This window comes from Lampetra planeri, chromosome 18 (assembly GCF_965212315.1).
Source record: "Lampetra planeri chromosome 18, kcLamPlan1.2.h2, whole genome shotgun sequence".
Classification (NCBI taxonomy): domain Eukaryota; kingdom Metazoa; phylum Chordata; class Hyperoartia; order Petromyzontiformes; family Petromyzontidae; genus Lampetra; species Lampetra planeri.
Window position 1 is genome coordinate 11,481,787 of NC_136124.1, and position 23,045 is coordinate 11,504,831.

Below are 23,045 nucleotides of genomic sequence, written 5' to 3' on the forward strand. Positions count from 1 at the left end.
GGGGTGACTACTTCTTCCAATATGTGAGGCACCACAACCTCAGCAGGGTCATCCTCACTTTGCCCCATTATGTTTTCTGGGCTGAGGGATTCCCCTCCCCCCAAGACCTCAGAAATGCTCAGAAAAATCTGCAAACCTGTTCCACACGTATCAACACACCAAAAACACGCGTGCACAATCACATGCAAATACTCTCCTCCACAAAGATGCAGTCACAAATAGACAACGACAAATATCCCCCACATGGCCTTTTAAACAACATACTGTTAGCGAGCACCTATTATAATTATACTGGTAGGAACGAAGTGGACCAGACACCAATAGATTATATCGTCCGTCCGTTTGTCCGTCCGTCCGTGTAGCAACATCGCCCCCTACTGCAAACACTTGGCATGACCCTACAAAAACCTTTACACTCAGTGACGCTTTCCTGGCTAAACAAGTGTAACATTCCCTTATAATTCCCTCAGATAGCTTTTAATTAAAACATTTAAATTAATGAGGCTTTCCTGGCTAAACAAGTGTAACATTCCCTTATAATTCCATGAGATAGCTTTTAATTAAAACTTTGAAATGAAATAATAATTAAAACTTTGAAATTAAATAAAAAAACTCACAGCGCCCTAAAGCCTACAGCTAGGCCTAAAGCCTAGAACTAGGCCTCACAGTCTCCCTTCGTATCGTACCCCCGCGTGTATGAAAGTGAGTTAATGTTTAACAATGATACATTCCCTGATGTTTTAAAATATAAACATTAAAATTGAAAGCTTTTACATAAATAATAAAAACATTTAAATTAAACATTAACTCACAGCGACCTAAAGCCTACAGCTAGGCCTAAAGCCTAGAACTAGGCCACAAACTCTCCCTTCGTATCGTGCCCCCGCGTGTGTGAAAGGGAATTCATGTTTCACAATGTTACATTCCCTGATGCTTTTAAATAGAAACATTTAAATTTCAAGCTTTTACATAAATAATTAAAACATTTAAATTACAAATTAACTCACAGCGACCTAAAGCCTACAGCTAGGCCTAAAGCCTAGAACTAGGCCTCAATCTCTCCCTTCGTATCGTCCGATTCGGTGTAGCAACATCGCCCCCTACTGCAAACACTTGCCAGGACCCTACAAAAACCTTTCGACTCAGTGGGCCTTTCCTGGCTAAACAAGTGTAATAATACATTATGTTTATATTCTTTGGTTATTCGTTCCTACCAGCCCACCCCGCAGGGTCCTGTTTATAATTATCAGAGGCGGGCCGTCAGGACCAGCAAGGCCTTCTCTGCTGCCCTAGAGATTGTCAGAATCAGATAAATATATTTTGATAATATATTTTCATTAATGCTATATGTATTTTACAAAGTTCGTTCCCATCAGTCTATTAATGTAATTTCATTGCTACTCTCTCCCTCAGTTGTGCTGCTTCCAGTGCCGCTAACAAATTCGAGCTTTTATTCAATCAGATTTTCCATCTGTGCTGTCTCCACCTCTCCCGGGTGAAAAATGTACCCTGAGGCCTTCAGGATGTCGAGTGAATCCCCTCTGCTGTTGAAGCAAATGGGGACGATGTTGTTGATTGTCATATTCTTTAACCAATCAGATGTCGAGTTTGCCGTGTTGGGCGTGTTCTTTGACACGCCGGAGCCTTCTAGCTGGCCTTGCCGCCTCTGTTAGCATTTCTCGCGTGTCGTAATCGGAGGGCCACTTAGCTAACTGAAGTAAAACTAACTAGCACGTAATGTAGCATCATCTAAGATTTATTTAAACTTTTTTTCATGGCGTTTAAATTTTTAGATGTAGTGCTTTAGATTTTTTTTTCTGTGGGAAAGCCTGTTGAATCCTTATTGTGTTGTGTTTTACGGCATTTTTGCTTGCTTGGTGGTCGTATGAGTAAATGTGACTGTTGTCAGTTTGTTCTTGTTTCTTTGGTAATGACATTGATTTGGGCTATGCGATGTTGATTTGTGATACAGCATCCTGTCATGCTGCGTAATAGTGGTGCATCCTTGATGGTTTCAGTCACCATGTATTCATGACCTCTGCAATTAGTGTATGGTAACTCTCATAGGTGTTGAGCCTCGTGTTAAATCACTTTATTCCACTCGATAAATGTTACTGTGACTGTGAATATGGGGTGGTTACATCGAATGACAATATTATATAGCCGTGTGTCATGGTGAGGTTATTCGAAGGCGGTTTAATTGCGGGAGGATAGCACTGAAGGCGAAGGCCGAGGTGTAAAGTGCACGGCCCGCCACTGCCTATTATGGCCGACGAGGCACACAACAGATACATATGTAATGGATTCGATTAAGGCACTTACTCAACTTGGAGGCAACACTATTTATTAACAATGTAACAAACAACTTGAACACTATATTTAAGGTGGTGACCACCGTTACTGATCTCACTAACACTCGGGGGAATACTACATAACGTGACCAGGGCAGGTTAACGGGCTGCCTGGTCACGGACGAAGATCGGAGACTCGAGGACAGCTGATGGCGTCTTCATCCCGGGGTTGAACAGCCACGCGCTCTGTTCACACCCCGCTTATAACCGCCGTGACGTGGCTGGCCCCGTCCTCGGCCACGCCCCCCTTCGCGATCCTTCGAGAAGGTCCGGGCCCCTTACCACGTGACCACCAAGCTCCCCCCCCCGGGGCTCCTGGCCCCGCCCTCGGCCACTGCCCCTTCCTGATCCTTCGAGAAGGTTCGGGCCCCTTACCACGTGACCACCAAGATCCCCCCTGGGGCCCCGAACCCCATTCATCCGGTCACGTGTCCTGTCGGGTTCACGCGGAGTGTCACGGCCTGACGCGACCTCAGTGACACCCCGCCTACAGTACCGGTACAGACCCAACACAGTAGTGACGTCATGTCACTACGCTCGTACAGACCCGACACAGTAGTGACGTCATATGTCACTAGACATACACACCATACAGAAACAGCCACTTGAAACTCCGATCAAAACTGTCACGTTACCATACATAGCAGGCGTGACCAAAAAGATCTCCAAAATTCTAAACAAACATAAGATCCATGTCCGATTCAGTACAGTACATAAAATCCGTGATCTAATTTCATCTGTGAAGGATGTCATCCCTGACTTGCAATACCCTGGAGTCTATAAACTGAGTTGCAGCTGTGGTGACTGTTACATTGGGGAAACGAAACGTCATGTCTCTGATCGTGTCCGCGAGCACAAGTCAGATTTGAAACATGGCAAAATTGAGTCTTCCGCCGTTGCCGATCATTGCCACAACGCGGTGGGCTCTCATGAGATTGTTTTCTCCGAGACTAAGGTGCTCTGCAAACCCTCTGGCTACCATCAAAGGTTTGTACACGAAGCCATTCAGATATACAAACACAGACATAATTTCAACCGTGATGATGGGTACGAACTTAGTAATCATTGGTAAGATGTTATCAACCATGCAAAAAAGATTGAATTACACATTTTTGGACCATCTTATCTGACAGGCACTATTTTACTTTACTTTACCGAGTATTAACATCCCCAGTGTTTAACAGTACTCTCTTTATTGTCAGCCAACACTGGTATAAACATGGGCATTTTCGTTCTTTTCTATCATGTGTATCAACAGGTGCTTGTACATATACATGTCCACGTACACTTGCACCCCGTACTCTCTTTTAGCCCCCCCCCTTCCTCGTCCAATACGTTAGCATGTGCAACAATAGTTACTTGCGCACAAACACGTCCACGTCGCCGACACCTACGTAGCACTTCGTGCATTCTTTTAGCCCCCCCTCCCGATACGTTCCATTCATTGGCTACCACATTCTGATAAGCCCCCCCTCTCCTCCCCCCTCAACTTGTATTTAAGGGCTTGCATCTTGAATCCTTGCCTCACTTGATGCAGCTAATCTGGCTGTGACGGTCCCACCTGATGACGGAGACTTGTGTTGCCTCCGAAACGTCGTGACTTTTATTGTTTTATTTTTATTAATTTTAATTGCATTTTTTACCTACGTGACTTTACCGAAAGAACTAAGAGTATACACACAAACGCACAAAGAGACATTACCATACAAAAGGGGCCGTCCATAAATGACGTCACGTGATTTTGGCCGATTTCTTACCCCCCCCCCCTCGTCACACGGCGTCACGAAGAGTCAGACCCCCCTCAAACATGCTTCAAATCACTTTAAACTATTGTCATAGTAGTGCGTATTTAATGTGGCGCTGCACTCTGATGTTGTAGAATAAAACGTTTATTAAAAGGAGGCGTTGGAAATCTGAAATTTAGCATGAAATTCACTTGAAAATATTCAACGTCTAACAAAGTGCAGATGTTCGTAATATTATATTGAAATTCTCTTATGATTATAAAATATTAAAAGTAATTATAACTATAAAAAAATACTTTAAACTTTGCAGTAGAACGAAGCAAAAATTGAGAGTACAATTATAACAATCACATATTCATTCCACAGAATGAAAAGCCCTGGTAGAATCATTAGAATCAAAATGTTTAATAACAATAATTCAAAAAGTGTAGAAAATGTATGCTTCTCCATTCTTCCATGAAGAAGCAAAATTCTCCTTCATGGAATAAATAAAAGGTGATCTTAGTAAATTTAAATAATCAAATAGTTAATAATGAAAATTTATAAAAATTAGTGTTGTTATAACAATTCTATTTAATTACTATTTCTTTAAAGTTGCGCATTTTGATGTGACGTCACATTTCTCAATTACCCCCATCCCCCCCTCGTCACACATCGTCACAAATGTCTTACCTCCCCCCCCCATAGGTGCGTGACGTCATTTATGGACGGCCCCAGATTAACACAAACAATATCATACATTCACTCACACACTCGCACACATGAATGCACGCAAAATCACACTAACATTTACTTTAAAAAAAAACTTCAATTACACGTACAATGTACACATTAAACTCGTCCACAACCAGGCTCAAGCGTACAGAACATCACGATGGCCATATTGCACAGGGACTGGATGCGGTACCTGGCAGCTGATTGGCTGTTGTAGTCGGAGTGAAGACGTCATCTATGGCGATCTTTGCGATATGGCGAGGTCACGCACACATACTCTGGATGTTTTGCGCTATGCGATTTCGGTGCCCCAGCATATCACTGCCTGGTAGGATTTACGTCAGTTTTTCCTGTCCTCAGGCCCTCAAATTGTGAGGGTCTGGGATTAAACGGATGAATGAAATGCAATTCTGTAGGACTGTGGTAAAGCCTACAGCTAATTGTGTACTTCGGGGCCGTCCATAAATGACGTCACGCGATTTTGGACGATTTTTGACCCCCCCCCCCTTCGTCACACGGCGTCACAAAAAGTCAGACCCCCCCTCAAATATGACGTCACAAAGCTCTGCCCCCCCCCCCCCCCCCCAAAATATAAAACATGCTTCAAATCGCTTTAAACTATTATCATTGTAGTGCGTATTTAATGTGGCGCTGCACTCTGATGTTGTAGGAGAAAACATGTATTAAAAAGTCTATTTAATTAAGTAGAACGTGTTGTCTATATTTATTTAAAGTTGCGCATTTTGATGTGACGTCACATTTCCCAAACCCCTCTCCCCCATCGTCACACATCGTCACAAATGTCTGATCCCCCCCCTAGGTGCGTGACGTCATTTATGGACGGCCCCTGAGACACACACAAACATCACTGTGTATTAATGCTGGCTATGTGCCAAAATTAAATTCGTTTCATATTGATTCGTATTTCATATAGACACATCTAAAACTGGAATAAACAAGGTAAAAATAAATTAGTGTTTTGCATCAGGCATGGGTGGTAGTAAAACAGTTCAGGAAGGAACTGAATATACAAATATACAAAGAGAGCCAGCCCCCCATAAAACTCAATCCGGCCCAGCAACGAGACCACATTGCAAAAATAACTCAGTGAGACGGAGCTATGAAACAATAAAAAAAAGTTTATTTTACAACCGATTCACGAAGTCTTGGGATTTCTGTTCAAAACTGCAAAGTCCACATAACAGCACATACGAGTGGGATTACAACCGCCGCAACGAATATCTAATCTATATTATATTTATAGAGCGCCTTCACTCAAGACCCTTGACAAAACGGTAACATAATGTAATTATTTAGATGGCAGGAGCGTAAAAAGATTGAGGAATGAGTGACAGCGATAGAGGGGTACTTAGGGATCACAAAAGGGTCGTGAATGGACGTGAAGGCGTGGAGGGGCGAGTGGAGGGAAAAGGAAGAAAATGGGCAAGAGAGAAGAGCGGAATGGAAGGAGGTTAAGGAGGGGGACTGTTTCATGTACAAGAGAAATGTATTCCAGTGGAGCGGTGCAATGAGGGAGAAGGACCGAACACGGGATTGGGCACAGGGGAAAAGGTGGGACAGAGAGAGGCAGAGAAAATTGGGAATGAAGAGTACGAGTGGAGGGGACATGGAAGGGGATGAGTGGAAAGATGAGGTCGGGCAAGGCCATGGAGATATATTTAAAGACGACCGTCAGGTATTTAAAACGAGAGCGTTGTTGTAAACGGGAAGCCAGTGGAGTTGAAGGAGAGGCGAAACGCGAGAAATAAAAGTGAGATTGATATGAATAAATTGTAACACGAACCGCAGCAATCTGAGCGCCATCGAACATAAACACATTTCCCAACGCGAATCACCACGATCCCGACCTTAACATCGGACTATGACCACCTATCTCACAATAAAACAAATAAGTTGGTGATGCTGTGTAAAGGCAGTGGTTCATAAGCACAAATAAAAAAAAGTTAGTCAATAGCTGCTTTAAAAGGAAACATAATAGGGGACGGTTCGGGCAACGGCCCTTCTTCATAGTACAATCACTTATCTGCTACGAAAGGCAGTGTTCTAGTTAATCTCACATTAGTAACATCAGACGAAGAGCAGCTCCCTCCTCCCGCCCCACCCCTTGATGCACCGTGAGTGGAGGAGTCAAACTTCAATCCCTACCAGTCCCGTCTAGTACATTGAGTCAGGTAAAAGATCATCCGTGCAATTAATCGCACATCACTCCACACCTGCATTCACTTGCACCAGGGCCGATGTCAGTCACACTACGCCAAATAGTTCCCCGTATAGCCTTAGCAGACTGTAGAGGCAAGTGCTGTTAGCGAGTAGCACCTACGGCACACGAGCGGGTAGGTGGCCAGCACCACGCCGGCCGCCTTTGTACTCATTTGAGGCTGAGTCGACCTAGGGGAGGCCCAGGACCAGTCTAGAAAATCATTACTGGTGTTGGCCATGAGCGCGAATCAACCCCTTATCAGTGCCTACCTTATCAGACCAATGCAGACCTTATTGGTCACCCCGTGACATTATAAAGCTCAACGTCGACATGCCAACGTTGGGCATGTGGTCAGAACTTGGACCAACGTTCTGTGTTTACTGGGTCTGTGTGTGCTGTGTGGGCTCTATGGCTGTATGCTGTGTGTGCGTGCAGTGTGTGCGTGCGCACACGCAGGCAGTGTATGCGGCTGTGTGTGGGCTATGTTGATTTGCTCTGTGTCACTTGTATTGTCTTAAGAGTGCCTATTTGTTGCGGAGGCCATCTGTTTGCTGTGTATGCATGTACGCTATGCCTATGTAATATTGATATTTTTACACCAAGTTGTCTTTATCTCGGGATCACCTTCTGAAGATGTTTGTGCATTATGATGATGGCGATTAGTTTTACTGTATAATCTCCCACAGATGGCCGCACAATTAAGTTAGCCATTTACCTTTTTCATCCACTTAATGGAAAGCTTTCCCTCAACAAAAATCTATTTACTGGACAAACACATTTTGTGGAAAATCTTTTTTTTCCCAGGACACCATTCATTTATAACCCACATTTCGTGGTAATCCCAGCCACCTGTGTTAATAAAATAAACCTGATAGTCCACATTACATTCATATATTCATACATCACCGGCGCCAGTTTAATTTAAACTCTCCATAGCCCACTATATTCAGCTGATGTTACCACGCGCACTTATTGACACTAACGCTGGGCAGTCAATAAGCACGAAGAGGATGTCGTAACAAGTGTGACGACTTTGGCTGACCGTTTCACAAGCGTTAATTGTCGTGATCGAGTGTCTCAGGGGTCAAAACACTGCGCCAGCACCGCCGTGATCATGGGTTCGAATCTTGAGTTTTAGTAGCCCGCAATTACACAGAGTTCTGCAGCGTAAAGATAAAGATGCACATTTCAAAGAATAAGTCGCTGTACGTCTTCTAATCTTGACACCAAGTACAACTTTGGGGTTACGTCTTACTTTCCGGAGGGTCTTATCATCTTGGGAATATGGTAGTATCGGAAAGTGAATGCGATGCACAACTCACAGTGGCCACTCTGGAAGTGCTCCCTGCTACGCGACGATCGTGATCGAACCTTGGCCAATCATGAACGCGGCGTGCACGCTGCCCGCAGAGTGGCCGATGCGGAACATGTACAACACACTCTCGGTATTACCGTCGTAAAAATATAACAAGCCCTGGTCCACGTCCACAAGCACCCCGATCTTGTCCTTCTCCAGCTGCGAAATGTTCAGCGGGGTCTCAATGCCATCGTGCGCCACGAAATAACCATTGGGCCTCCGGCACAAACACCACGATGCTCTGTTCTGGCCCAGCCAGGTCTCACATTGCGAGCCCCTTCGCGATATGATGGCGTACGCGATGCCCACGCGGAAAATCTCTGCCTGCTTCACGCACACCTCCCAGTAGTGGCGGCCCGATGAAAAGTTCTCGGAGCACAGAGCCACCTTCCACTCGGCGAAGCGATCGCTGTGATCAGGGTAGCCCTGGTGCAGCTCGGTGGCCGTCAACGTCCTCCCGTCCGCGTTGCATTCTAGCCACGGGTTCACCGAGTTGCGGTTGATGGTCGGCGAGCAGAAGCCTGAAGAGAGAAAAAAACATTTTAATTTTGCTAAAATCCTGCCTGTTCCTTAAGGGTCACCGCCGCAATAGGAGCATTCACTACATCTGTTTGAAGAAGGTGCAGATGAAGGATATTGGCCAAACGTGTATTCGGGTAATTGCCTGGCATTACATTTAATGCACACTAGTTTGGCCTGTGGTCGCATCTTTGGCACTCATGGTTTGCTGGCTGGTGCATGTGTAGTGTCAACAATTCTGAGACAGAGTTTATAGGAGGCACCTTCTTTATTAAATGCAACGTCCACGGTCTCGTCCACACACTCTCCACAGTAGCTTAGCCTAGTCTGTACACAACACTAGCCGTTTGACACTGACGGCACTGACTGAAATACCCAACTACTATCTTTCATAGCGCAATATCTAGCGGAGATGGCAGCAACGACAGTGATGAGACAACAGCAACGACGAGACAAGTCCACTCTCAGCACCGGCAGCCTCGAGCTCCCGCTCTCGGCTCCTGTCATGCTACTGCGCCTCCCTTCTTGAACCCACTAGCAGGTTCAAAGGGCCTCCAGATGGGGTCCTCCATGACCCTTGCCCCAGTTCCTCCGCTCTGCCAACAACCCCTCACTGGCGTGTGCACTGTCTGTCCACCACAGTTGCCACTGCTGTCCACCAGCCGGTGCTATTACACTACACATGTAATTGATTTTATGTGTTTATGACCTCAAATCAACAACCTCTGTAGGCCCTATCCCGCCTTAGGAACCTGTCCTTCCTGTTTAGGCTCTGTCTCTTTCCTCTTTATGCCTTGCCCCACAACTCTTTATACCCCACCTGATCTGATTAAACCTTGGTCTACTCTTTCTCTTTCAGCTCCATGCCTTTCCTTTCAAGGCCCACCCCTTCTTATGTAGGCCTGCCTCTTTGTGCTTACTCCTGTTGACCTATTGATTTTAATGTACATTGCATACAACACGAAGTTACGTGCATTTACGGTCACTAATCCATGGTGACTTACAAAGGGAGGTAATGAACGGTGAAACCACCCCATAGACTGACAATGGCGTGTAGAAGCCTTCATGCAGTATTGGAGTAACAAAGACTTGTACTTATCACTGTATTACAATACCACGTCACACGGTGACTGATGCATAGGCGGATATGTGAACATCTCTAGGAAAATCACAGTTACACCCGGGACTCGAGCCCATCACTTACAGAGTGGCGGCCACGTGAGCAGCTGCGGGTACTCGTCTTTGACGTCATTGAGCACCTCCAAAAGCTTGTGCGCCAGACCCGTATCGATGACGAAGTCCACAATGTAGCCAGCCCTCTCGCCGCGATTCTGGATGTCATTCGCCGAGTGGTAGAAGTCGCGTGAGATAATCTCCTTGCTGTCGAGCGCATCCAGCAGGAAGCTTGGGTTACGCGACAGCCAGACTTTCAGCTTCGGCTTCTGTCTGCGGATCAGAGCTTGGGTGGCCATCACCCGTCGGGAGGGACCTGTGTGTAAACAGGGATACAGGTGAAGGTGCAGCCGTGAAATGACTTGGTTACGCCACTGCATTACCATAGGGCAGTGCGGACAAATGCCTGGTGGGCCGGTCCATTCTAAGAGCTTGTAGGCCAGTCTGTGTGAGGAAATTGCAAATGTGATCAGAGTAAAAACACATTTTAACTCTATTGTGTACGCTTCATTGCTTATTTACGCTTTCAGTTTCAATGAAGTTCCCATATTCGGCATCCCCAAAGATCCTTCCTCACCAGCCCATTTGTTTTTTTGGACCCAGCCCCAAATAGGTCCAATGAGATCTCACGGCAAAATCATCCGAACACGTCGTCATATTGCAAACCTAGCTACTCTCAGGCCCGAATTTTGGGCGGTGTTTTTACAAATGCTTGGGCTGATTTACAGTACCAGTCGGCCACTGCAGACAGCTCAGTGGGGCTTACCTGGTAAAATAAAAAGTGTTTTTGTTGACCCACCAATAGAGTTCGCAGAGACATTCATGTAACTGCTAATCCGTAACTACGAAGGCCGTCAATTTAAATTTGCATAATTGCAGGCAGGTCATGTGTGGTAGGGTAAAGCGTGGGTACTCTCAGCTCTTCCAAGACATTTGGTCAGCGTGGAAGAGCAATCAAGATACCCTCTCGAGGCAGATGTAAATTAGTATTTTTTTCTAGATACAACGTGGTATTTGATGATCATCTATAAAACATTTTTTAAAGATAATTTGTATATTCTTTGGGTCTTTTGGTATGTCTTGCCTCACGGCAGATGTGGAGCGTGCGTTCACAGGAAGTTCCTGTTTTTTATGCTAATGTTGGTCACGTGACCAGGAAGTGACGATGTTAGATTTCCACTGTACCACGCAGGCGTCAGCCATTACACAGATAAGTCAAGATGGCGGCACGCATCGCATCTCAGTGAGACCACAGCCGCACTTGTCCATTGTGGGAGCTTAAGAAGCATTATCTGTAAGTTGTTTATATTCCTATAATATTGGAAATGCTGTTGTAATGTTGGAATGACCGTTATAGCAATGTAAATGCCTTTATGGTGCCGTTAAGTTGTTGTAGTAAATACGAGGCCTAGTTAGTAACGAAGCCTGTGACTTTCCTTATTGTGGATGTTACTTGTGATTTAGTAGGTCGAGTCAGACTTGTGCCTATGTTGCGATCCTGAGAGTGATGACGAAGTATCTCATCCACAGTTTAGTGTTAAGTGTAATGCTGTACATTTGGGGTGCAGTGGGATGAATACACTATGTGACTATGCAACGCACCAGCTTGTGCCTTTGTCTAGTTGTTCAGGGGTAATGTGGGGGCCTGGTCCTTCCAGGATCTATTGTTATCTGAGACAATGTTCTGATGCTGTGGTGTTCATTGTGTGGGTGTTTCCGAATTATAACAGATGCTGTATCTGTGTTTTCTCACCAGTTTTACCTGTTACAATCAATAAATGACGATCGACGGTCATCCTGGCTCCGAGGGTTTATTGAACACATGGTTATCTACTCGACTAGCGGTGCAACACAGCGCACGGTGAGGCCGAGATAGTAAAAAGATACACTTCTTAAAGCTCCCAAGAAGTCCTGCAGCCAGCTCTGCAGCCAGCTCTGCAGCCAGCCCTGCAGCCAGCTCTGCAGTCAACTCTGCAGCCAGCTCTGCAGCCAGCCCTGCAGCCAGCCCTGCAGTCAACTCTGCAGTCAACTCTGCAGCCAGCTCTGCAGCCAGCCCTGCAGCCAGCCCTGCAGTCAACTCTGCAGCCAGCTCTGCAGCCAACCCTGCAGCCAGCTCTGCAGCCAGCCCTGCAGCCAGCCCTGCAGCCAGCCCTGCAGCCAGCCCTGCAGCCAGCCCTGCAGCCAGCTCTGCAGCCAGCCCTGCAGCCAGCTCTGCAGCCAGCCCTGCAGCCAGCTCTGCAGCCAGCCCTGCAGTCAACTCTGCAGCCAGCTCTGCAGCCAGCCCTGCAGTCAGCCTGCAACAAGCAAGGAGCTCTGCAACGAGTCTACATTAAAATCGTGCTGCAAACATCGCAGCATGGAAAGCCACAGTTCAGCAGGGAGAGATGCTGAAGAAGGTGAACCAAGCAATCCAGGATCTCCCATCCTGCCTCAAGAGGACCAAGGGAGTTCAAGGCCCCAGAGGGAGGTCAGGTTGACGCAACGGGCCTTGGAAAGCTATGAGACTGAGAAACAGGACCTGGATGCCAGGATACAACGGGCATGGGACCGGGTCGAAGCAGATTTATCTGAAGCTTCAAACGCCTCAGACACAGTGGTCTCAATTCAGCGGGCCATCCAGCGAGTGAAGGTGAGCAGCTCAAGCTACAAGCTCCTGGCAAATAAATACATATCCCTCCTGACGAAGATGAAAACAGATGAGGGCATTGAGGGAGTGCGCACGCAAGAGCACTTCCTCGAACTGCTCGATGATAATGTGCAGGCAGTGATACAAGATGCAATGGACCGTGTGGATGGCTTAAGAGAGACCGGATCTCAGCACTCCGTCTCATCCAGGTCCACCACAAGATCTAAAGCCTCAGCACACTCAAAGACATCATCTACTAGTATGGCAGCAGCTCAGGCACGCGCAGCAGCAGAAGCAGCAAACGCCCGTATTGCCTACATGGCTGAAGAGGAAGCCATGCTAATTGAAAAGGCTCGCATACAAGAAGAAGAGAGTACATTAGCAGCCACTGCCGCACGGAAGAAAGCAGAGCTTGAAGAGCAAAAGCGTATATTAGTGGCTACTGCCGCACGGAAGAAAGCAGAGCTTGAAGAGCAAGAGGGTATATTAGTGGCTACTGCCACATGGAAGAAAATTGAGCTGGATGCTAAGTTAAGCACCCTACAACTCAAAAGGGAAGCAGCTGCTGCAAGGGCCCAGGCAGAGGTGCTCGAAGCAGCAGCCAACCTGGATAAGGAAGATAATTGGAGTGAGTTTGGCACGCAGATACCTGTCAAGGACCGTGATCAACTCACCAGAAAAAAATATTTTGGACTGGTCTGAACAATGTATCAATGCTCCTCCACCAAACCATACTGAACAAATGGTGGACGTTCAGGCTTCGCCATCTCCACACCGAATGAACATGAATGCTGACTACGGGAATGGTGGAAATGCATATCCTGCCCTGAGAGTTAGTCGCCGACTCAGCGTCGCGCATATGGGGTCAGACGTGGATGCACCAAGTCAGACCCACATTCCAGACAGTCACATAAGGGGATCCAACCAACGTGATCGAAACCCTTTGGGCCCACAGTCCAACGCCATTGCAAATGACGGCATGCTAGGCAATACAGCCAATAATGCCGCCTCACAAGTGCCAGTATGGACACACCCTGGATCAGCAGGACTAGGAGACTTTGCTAGGTACCTGGCTCACCGCGAACTAATCAACACAGGACTCGTTAAGTTTGATGACCACTCTGAGAACTATCGAGCCTGGAGATCTACCTTCAGGAATGCAATCCGAAATGCAGACATCTCTGCAAGTGAAGAACTCGACCTGTTGGTGAAATGGTTAGGAAATGAATCTGCAGAGCACGCAAAGAGGATCCGGTCAGCAAACATTGACGACCCCGCCTCAAGCCTGCATGCGGTGTGGGAGAGGCTCGAGGAGTGCTATGGTAGCCCAGAAACCATTGAGAAGGCTCTCTTCAAGAAGTTGCAGAACTTTCCAAAAATCTCTGGTCGAGACAATAAAAGGTTACGGGAGCTTGGAGATCTTTTGATGGAGCTTGAATCAGCCCAGGCTGATCCCTACTTACCAGGTCTAATTTTCTTGAATACCTACCATGGCATGAACCCCATTGTAGAGAAATTGCCATTTGACGTGCAGGAAAAATGGAGAACAGCGGGTTCAAGATACAAGTCAGAGCATCAGGTTGCATTCCCCCCATTCTCTTTTTTCTCAAAGTTTATCCGCAACCTGGCTAAGACTAGAAATGACCCGAGTTTCATGTTTGGCACCACGGAGATTTCCAGTCCAGATCTCCCAAAAATGGAAAGGACAACGGCGAAACGAGGAACAGCGAGAGTGCCAATTTGCGTACACAAGACTGAGGTCTCTCCTGCGACATTCGCAAACTCCGTCCAGGCAACCACCACAAAGAAAAAGATAGAGGATCCAGAGGAGCAATGCCCATTTCATGATAAACCTCACTCCCTCCAGAAATGCCGTGAGTTCAGGAGGAAGCCATTGGAAGAGCGGAAGAACATGCTGAAAGAATGTGGAGTGTGCTTCAAATGCTGTACTTCTACAAACCACCTTGCAAGGAATTGCAAGGCAGATATCAAGTGCGAGGAATGTGGCAGCGACAAACACGCAACTGCTCTGCACACATTTTACTCGAAACCCAGTAGCACTAAGGCTTCCGATCCCGAAGCAGAGCACGGCGGGGAGCAAGGCGAGACCGCCGCACTCACTTCGTCAATCACAACCAAATGCACAGAAGTCTGTGGAGAAGGCTTCAAAGGAAGATCTTGCTCAAAGATATGCCTCGTCCGAGTCTATCCCAAAGGACATCCTGAAAGGGCAGTAAGGATGTACGCCATAATGGACGAACAAAGCAACAGGTCTTTGGCAAGGTCAGAGTTCTTTGATCAGCTAAGTGTAGGTGGGAATTCCTTTCCAAAAACGCTCAGAACATGCTCAGGACTGATGGAGACAGCGGGAAGAAGAGCGAGCGGCCTCATGGTGGAAACCATAGATAGCACCATGAAGCTAGCCCTTCCTACGGTGACAGAGTGCAACGAGATACCGGACGATAGGAGTGAGATTCCCACGCCCGAAGTTGCACGTCACCACCCACACCTGAAACCCATAGCAGAGTTCATCCCGCCATTGGATCACGCGGCACAGATTTTACTTCTGCTCGGCAGGGACATGCTGAGAGTCCACAAGGTTCGTAACCAACGCAATGGACCTCACGACGCTCCCTACGCCCAGAGACTCGATCTAGGATGGGTCATCGTGGGTGACGTTTGTCTCGATGGGACCCACAAACCAGACCACATTAGCACATTCAGAACGAGTGTGCTCACGAATGGACGCACGTCGCTCTTCAAACCGTGCCCCAACCACTTCACGCTGAAAGAGGAACTCGGCGAGAGAAGTCAAGGCTGTACCGTGCAGACTTACGAAGAAACCACCATGACTTCGCTTGTGCATCCACCGTCTTCGTTGGAGTTTGTTCCTCCACGTTTCTCCAAGCCAGTCCTGACTGACGGGAAGAAGACTAAGGTGAAGCCGCTGCTCGTCGCTCTGCTGGTGGTCGTGGCGGTGGTCGCTGTGACCGTGGCCTCTCCGTTCCTCGACTCGAAGCTATCGTCCGAGTGGGAATTCTGGAAAGAGTTCCACGGCAAGGCCCCACAACCGGAACATACCATCTCAAGGCTCGAGCTGTGTGGAGCCATTCTTGCTACAGAGGTGGCGGAACTGATCTTAGACGAATTTGACGTCAAACTGGACGCGGTCAAGTTCTACACGGACAGTAAGGTCGTACTAGTCTACATAAACAACCAAACCAGAAGGTTCTACACCTACATCAGCAACCGGGTGGAACGCATCAGGAGATCGACGCAGCCGGAGCAATGGAATTACGTTCCAACTGACCAGAATCCAGCAGATCTCGCAACTAGGTCCGTCCCTGCATCTCTGCTGAATCAAACCATCTGGCTGACGGGTCCAGCGTTCCTGTTACGACGTGACGTTGGCCCATGTACTACCAAGGAGACCTTTGGACTCTTAGAGCCCGAGTCCGACAAGGAGATTCGTCCTCTAGTGACAACTTTCGTAACAAATGTGCGACCAAGAAGTCCACTGAGTCCACACCATTTTGAACATTTCTCGAAATGGACGACGCTCGTGCGAGCGATAGCACATTTAACGCATATTGCAGACTGCTTCCATCGCCCAATGAGAGGCACCACTGGTAGCTGCAATGGATGGCATCACTGCACAGTGCCACGCACTGAAGACGAGCTTTCCAGAGCAAGGAAATCAATCTTCCGCTGTGTGCAACAGGCAGCTTATGCAAGTGAGATCAAGGCCATCAACAAGGGAGAAGACCTTCCTAGGGTCAGCACCCTCAGGAAGCTAAACCCCGGGATGGACAAAGACGACTTGCTCAGGATCGGTGGTCGGCTAGGGAATGCAAAATTAGATGAGAATGAACGAAACCCCCCCATAATCCCAAGCCAGAGCCACATCGCAATCTTACTCGTGCGCCACTACCACGAGAAGGTCAAGCACCAAGGTCGGCACTTCACAGAAGGAGCAATCCGATCTGCAGGGCTGTGGATCGTTGGAGCAAAGAGGTGCATCGCCAGCACAATCCACAAGTGTATCCGGTGTCGCAAGCTACGTGGAAAACAGGAAGAACAGAAAATGGCAGACCTCCCAGCCGATCGACTCAGTGTGGAACCTCCCTTCACCTCTGTAGGGATTGACGTGTTCGGACCGTGGACAGTCATCTCCCGCCGCACCAGAGGAGGGCTCGCGAACAGCAAACGTTGGGCAGTGCTGTTCACCTGTATGAGTACACGAGCAGTGCACATCGAAGTCATCGAGTCCATGGACTCTTCGAGCTTTATAAATGCACTCCGGAGGTTCTTCGCCATCAGAGGGCCAGCCAAGCAACTCCGTTCTGATTGTGGAACCAATTTCATAGGAGCATGTAAAGAGCTTAAGATCAATACGGAGAATGTCGAAGATTATTCTGTCAGGAAATACCTTGGTGACCAAGGCTGCACATGGATCTTCAATCCTCCCCACTCTTCGCACATGGGTGGAGCATGGGAACGCATGATCGGGATTGCTCGACGCATTCTCGACTCCATGCTATGTGATGTCGGGTCCACACGGCTCTCTCACGAGGTCTTGACCACTCTCATGGCCGAGGTCTCAGCCATAATTAACTCAAGACCCCTGATCCCCGTCTCAACCGACCCGGAGTCACCATTCATCTTGACTCCTGCTACACTTCTTACCCAGAAGACAGATGTGCTCACAGCACCTACCGAGGAGGCCAGCACTGCAGACCTCTACAGACGTCAATGGAGACAAGTGCAGAGCTTCGCGAACACGTTCTGGCGTCGCTGGAAAAACGAGTACCTTACGACACTCCAAGTGCGCAACAAGTGGCAGTCTAATAGACCAGACATCTAAGAAGGCGACCTCGTCCTACTGAAGGACAACCAAGCCAAACGGAATGAGTGGCCAATGGGCCGCATCCTCAAGTCGATTCCAAGTGCCGATGGAAAAGTTCGAAAGGTCGAGGTTATGATTGGGAAGCAAGGTGTCGCAAGAACTTTCATCAGGCCCATAGTCGAGATAGTACTACTTCTCTCTCGCAAAGATATGGACAAATAAGTCGACCCGTTGAAGTTGTTATACACTTGTTTATGAGATAGGAAATAAATGGTGGTATCTCCTAGATACCAGACGGGGAGTGTCTTGCCTCACGGCAGATGTGGAGCATGCGTTCACAGGAAGTTCCTGTTTTTTTATGCTAATGTTGGTCACGTGACCAGGAAGTGACGATGTTAGATTTCCACTGTACCACGCAGGCGTCAGCCATTACACAGATAAGTCAAGATGGCGGCACGCATCGCATCTCAGTGAGACCACAGCCGCACTTGTCCATTGTGGGAGCTTAAGAAGCATTATCTGTAAGTTGTTTATATTCCTATAATATTGGAAATGCTGTTGTAATGTTGGAATGACCGTTATAGCAATGTAAATGCCTTTATGGTGCCGTTAAGTTGTTGTAGTAAATACGAGGCCTAGTTAGTAATGAAGCCTGTGACTTTCCTTATTGTGGATGTTACTTGTAATTTAGTAGGTCGAGTCAGACTTGTGCCTATGTTGCGATCCTGAGAGTGATGACGAAGTATCTCATCCACAGTTTAGTGTTAAGTGTAATGCTGTACATTTGGGGTGCAGTGGGATGAATACACTATGTGACTGTATGCAACGCACCAGCTTGTGCCTTTGTCTAGTTATTCAGGGGTAATGTGGGGGCCTGGTCCTTCCAGGATCTATTGTTATCTGAGACAATGTTCTGATGCTGTGGTGTTCATTGTGTGGGTGTTTCCGAATTATAACAGATGCTGTATCTGTGTTTTCTCACCAGTTTTACCTGTTACAATCAATAAATGACGATCGGAGTTGGACGGTCATCCTGGCTCCGAGGGTTTATTGAACACATGGTTATCTACTCGACTAGCGGTGCAACGCAGCGCACGGCGAGGCCGAGATACGGTAACTTTCAGAGAAGTGGCGGTGTTGTTCCTGTTGATGAAACCCAATTTTAGAGCTTCTTGGCTCACAGGTTATTTCAAAATAAACTGAACTGAACTCTCGGTATAGAGGCACTTTTACCAGCAGTGGCAATAATTCATTGCAGTGCTGCATCTTTACCGCTTGCCTTTACCTCTGCGCCTACGACTGAATGTAAAAACAGTGTCTACCCGTCTTGTTTGGAAATGGCAAGTGGCCTCAGCGGAAACAAGTTTGGTTGGTGACAGCTTATATTGCGCTGAAATCTGACCCTTTGGAAAGTGCTATTCATTTTTAAAATGTCAATTTACATTGGACTCGTTTTCCGAGTTATGTTGCAATTTCCGTCATCATGGATTCACTATCATTTTCTAATTCACGCACTGTTACTGCAATGTATCCCCCCCCCACCAATTAAATTGCTATTACATCATAGGTGTTAATCCTTTCCGACAGCCCTGTTCTTCACCTGAGGACGGCTGTTGCGTTGTGGCCGAAACGTCGTGAGAATTGTATTTTATTATGTAAAATTTTTATTATTTTATTATTTCCCTTCTACGTGATTTTACCAAAAGAACCAAGAACACGTGGCAAATGTTCTGCATCCGCTTAGACAAAAATGTGTTTTATTTGTGTGTGTTGACTATGAGCTCTGCGATTGTGGAGCTCTTGCGCTCAGTGGCCCTTGTTAAATCAAGGATTAGACCGCTTTCAATCATTTAGCCGTCTGATTTTATTCACCAGTTATTTTGCAGTTTTATTTACATATCCTTTTTATTAATTTTTATGATATGAGTGTTTTTACATTTGTCTTTGCTCGTGCTTTGTTTTACCCTAATTTGTGTAAAGGGGCCTTGTACCTTTGTTGTATAAAAGGCACTTCATAAATACAGATTATTATTTATAAAAACCTTAGATATTTGTTACTTCCCCGCTGTTTTTTTTATTACTGGCTGTGTGTAAAGATAAGGCACTGACTGTAAGGAACTGTAAGCAGCTGCCAGTACATTGCAATGAATAGGACATCATATATTATTTACACCTGGTAAACACCAACGAAAGGTGAGAAGCCATTGCACGGTCGTGAGACAATCGACATTGTGAAAAACCGTGAATCTTAAGGGTGACAAACCTTGAGACTTTACGTGCATGCAGTTGTGCTCAAGACAAAGCCCAGAATCCGCCCAGGGAATTCCACAAAGGAGTGTTGATAGAGAATGGCCAGCAGAATGGGATATCACAAAATTTATTCTGAGATCCCGTCAAGTAACCCTTTGTTACCCAACACGCTGCTACATTTTAATGAAGGCTGTATGTCATTTGGGGGCAGAGATGGGGAGTGAAGGATGTGGAGCTGATTGGACTTGCCGATGACTGGTACCAGCAGTGTCAATATCGGCCTCTGTGGAGGAGGTTCGTGAAGGACGCTACTGGGGGGTTGGAGGCAGTCGCACTCCAGCAACAACGAAGGGCAGATAAGCGATGCTCACAACAACAAGCGGAGCGCCGGGTGGCGAAAATGCAGAGAGGTAGCACAGTGGGGAGCACAGTTGGTGCATCTGACAATCATCTCAGTCAACCCATGGCACCTGGGTCTGTTTCATGACCTCCTGCCAGTGGGCCTTCGACACTGCACGTGGCCTCAAAGTGAACGGAGCATAGCACAAGCACCGTATTGAGGTCACCGCCACTTAGTGGTTGTTGTTGGTGGTGGTAGCGTAGTGGTTAGCACACTCCACTCTGAATGCAGTGACCCGAGTTTGATTCATGGCCATGACTGACATCAGTGACGCAGTGACATTTGAACGCTTCCTGAGCAGCCCCTTAACTGACTGACCGGCGTGGTGAAGCATTGTCAAGCAACCCCCATTACCGAAAGTGAATATAGCGGTCAAGAATAATGATGAGCAGTAAAGAGGAGTGAATGTGCCCCCCTAGACGAGAGATACATCCACGGTAGAGATAGAGCGATGAAAGCAGCTCTTGTGGATTATTATACAACGCAGGACCGACACGACATGGGGAATCATTTGTCCAGCAGTAGCTGGAGATGATAACAGAAACGTAAAAACACATCTTCACATGGTTTAAAACACTATAATTGCATAAAAATAAAACCATAGAAGTCTCTAATTTGACAACATAAACTATGGCCCTAATCAGCGTCGAGTGTGAAAATTGGTGAGGGTAGCCCGGCCCTCACAAATCCAAAATAAATCCCATGCGCTTGAGGTGGAACAAAGATGCTTGTTATGTTAACTACTGTCCTCCAACGGTCTTTGAGATAACTCTATTTACTTAGCTTGATCTCAGAGACGTCATTGCCCTGTGGTCCAGATAATTCTGCAACAGGGGCCATAAAATTAAAGAGTTACAGCATGGTGTGAACTTCAAGTAAACACGGAGCGGTGGAGGGCACATTTAAAAGTTTAACTTAAAGAGGAACCAAACACATCGATTGAGGAACGTTATTTGGCCGTTAAAGAAACGTAGGTTTAGGCAGGGGACTACATCAGATTAAAACATGCCAACATTGCCATGTTTTTTTCTAAGGAACCTGAGACGGCCGTCTACTGCAAAACCAGAGAAAATGGGAAAGAAAACCTATTCTCATATGTTTGATACTGGCAAAGGAGGTCCCATGATGTTCAAGACAATGCATACATCATTATCAGAGCATGTCTATTTGCATGTTCACCACAGGTACGCGTGGCTAATGCAGACTTGATTCCTTTGAAAAGGTGTTTGAACATTTGTTGTATTGCCAGAAAGGTTAAAACCTATTCTTATTTTTCATACTTTGATACTGGCAAATAGTTTCCATGACATCGATTATATTATCGTTCCATTGTAGCTAGGACCGTGAGAGACAATGACGACTTTGGGGAGAACTTCATCCAGCAGTGGATCGGCCGTGGCCGCTGTTGCTGCTGATGATGAACCCAACAGACGAATGCATTTCCTCATTGGGGAGTTTCATTTTCTTGTATTGTGTTGTGACCCAACTGGTTTACCTGGGAGTGTGTGCGTGTGTGAATGGGTTAGCGCACGCACTGCGCCTCCAGGTACACAAACAAGAATGACATTCGGCTATGGTGGAAGCTCTTTTCCTTCGGAAGCTACGGGAGCTACGCATTTTTAAATTTAAAACGAAAACTCATTTCTTTAGAACAGTTTTTTGTGTGTGATTAGTTTAATTGTCTTTACGCTTGGCTACGTACGGTGCGAAAGAAGTTCAACATACATATCGACTCTACGTCTCTGGTCGATGTATTAACGTGGCATGAAGGGTCATTGCTCGAAACGTCGCCTATCATATATTGTTTTCCTTTCATGGCCACGGTATTATGGACGAAATTTGTTGAATGGTTTTGTTTGTGTATCCAGCACGTGGGTTGTACACTTATGACAGCTAACACGCTGTGTCTGTGTCTATAACATTATTTGCATGCTTCCCATGACCAGCGTGGTGAAGTATGGTCAAAATAAACCCAACGACCCACGCAGATTGCATGCGACAAGCGGACTTGACAAAGTTATGGACATTATTGATCATTGTAAATATCGCCTACAAATAGCTCTTTCAAACGGTCGAAGACACGACGGATCCCATAAATAATCCTCTTCGCGTGCTTAAAAAGAAATTACTCTAGTGCCTGTAAACTCACGGTAATGACCCCACGGGGTCAATGACGCCACGGGGTCAATGCCCCCCAATGACCTCACGAGGTCAGTGACCCCCAATGACCCCACGGGGGTCAATGACCCCACGGGGTCCATGACCTCCAATGACCCCACGGAGTCCATGACCCCCAATGACCTCACGAGGTCAGTGACCCTCAATGACCCCACGGGGATGGTGGATAAAGCTTCCATCGCTACGAGTAGGATGAGGAGGAGAAGCCACGGCAGGGAACGCCGTCCGTGTAGTGTGCAAGTGCTGTGGGTGGACGATGACCGCGCGTGGTGTCGTGATGATGAGCACATTGGAGGATCGCGAGAGGGATGACGACGCAGCGGATGGAGCGCGGCTGACGATGCAAAGGCGACACTCACCTTTGAAGCAGCCCTTGAGAGGCTTGCACACGTTGAGATATAAATAATAACGACGACGACGACTACGATCGCTATTTTAATTCCAAGGAAATAAACGACGACGGCGATGATGCAACACAACGCAGCACCGCAGCTCCTGAGAATGAAGTTTTAGTTCGGCAGCTCGGGCCATGCGCTCATGGTGGTGGTGGTGGTTGTGGTGATGATGGAGATGATAATTATTAGAACGCTTGTAACGACGACGATGACGACGATGATGGGAATCGCGAGCCCCACGGCTTCTCGCTGTACCCACCCCCTTGCACC

The 23,045-nt window shown here is 47.0% G+C and overlaps 1 protein-coding gene across 1 annotated transcript; it reads right to left on the minus strand.

Annotated features, from left to right (window-relative positions):
• Positions 1 to 8,278: 8,278 nt before the first annotated feature.
• On the minus strand, positions 8,279 to 23,045 carry LOC144723658 (tripartite motif-containing protein 14-like). The gene is made up of 3 exons (XM_078602557.1): positions 22,740 to 23,045; positions 10,112 to 10,396; positions 8,279 to 8,909 (listed from the first exon to the last, which is right to left on the minus strand). The coding sequence occupies exons 2-3, from the start codon at positions 10,377 to 10,379 to the stop codon at positions 8,380 to 8,382; spliced, it is 798 nt and encodes a 265-aa protein (XP_078458683.1). The 5' UTR covers positions 10,380 to 10,396; positions 22,740 to 23,045; the 3' UTR covers positions 8,279 to 8,379.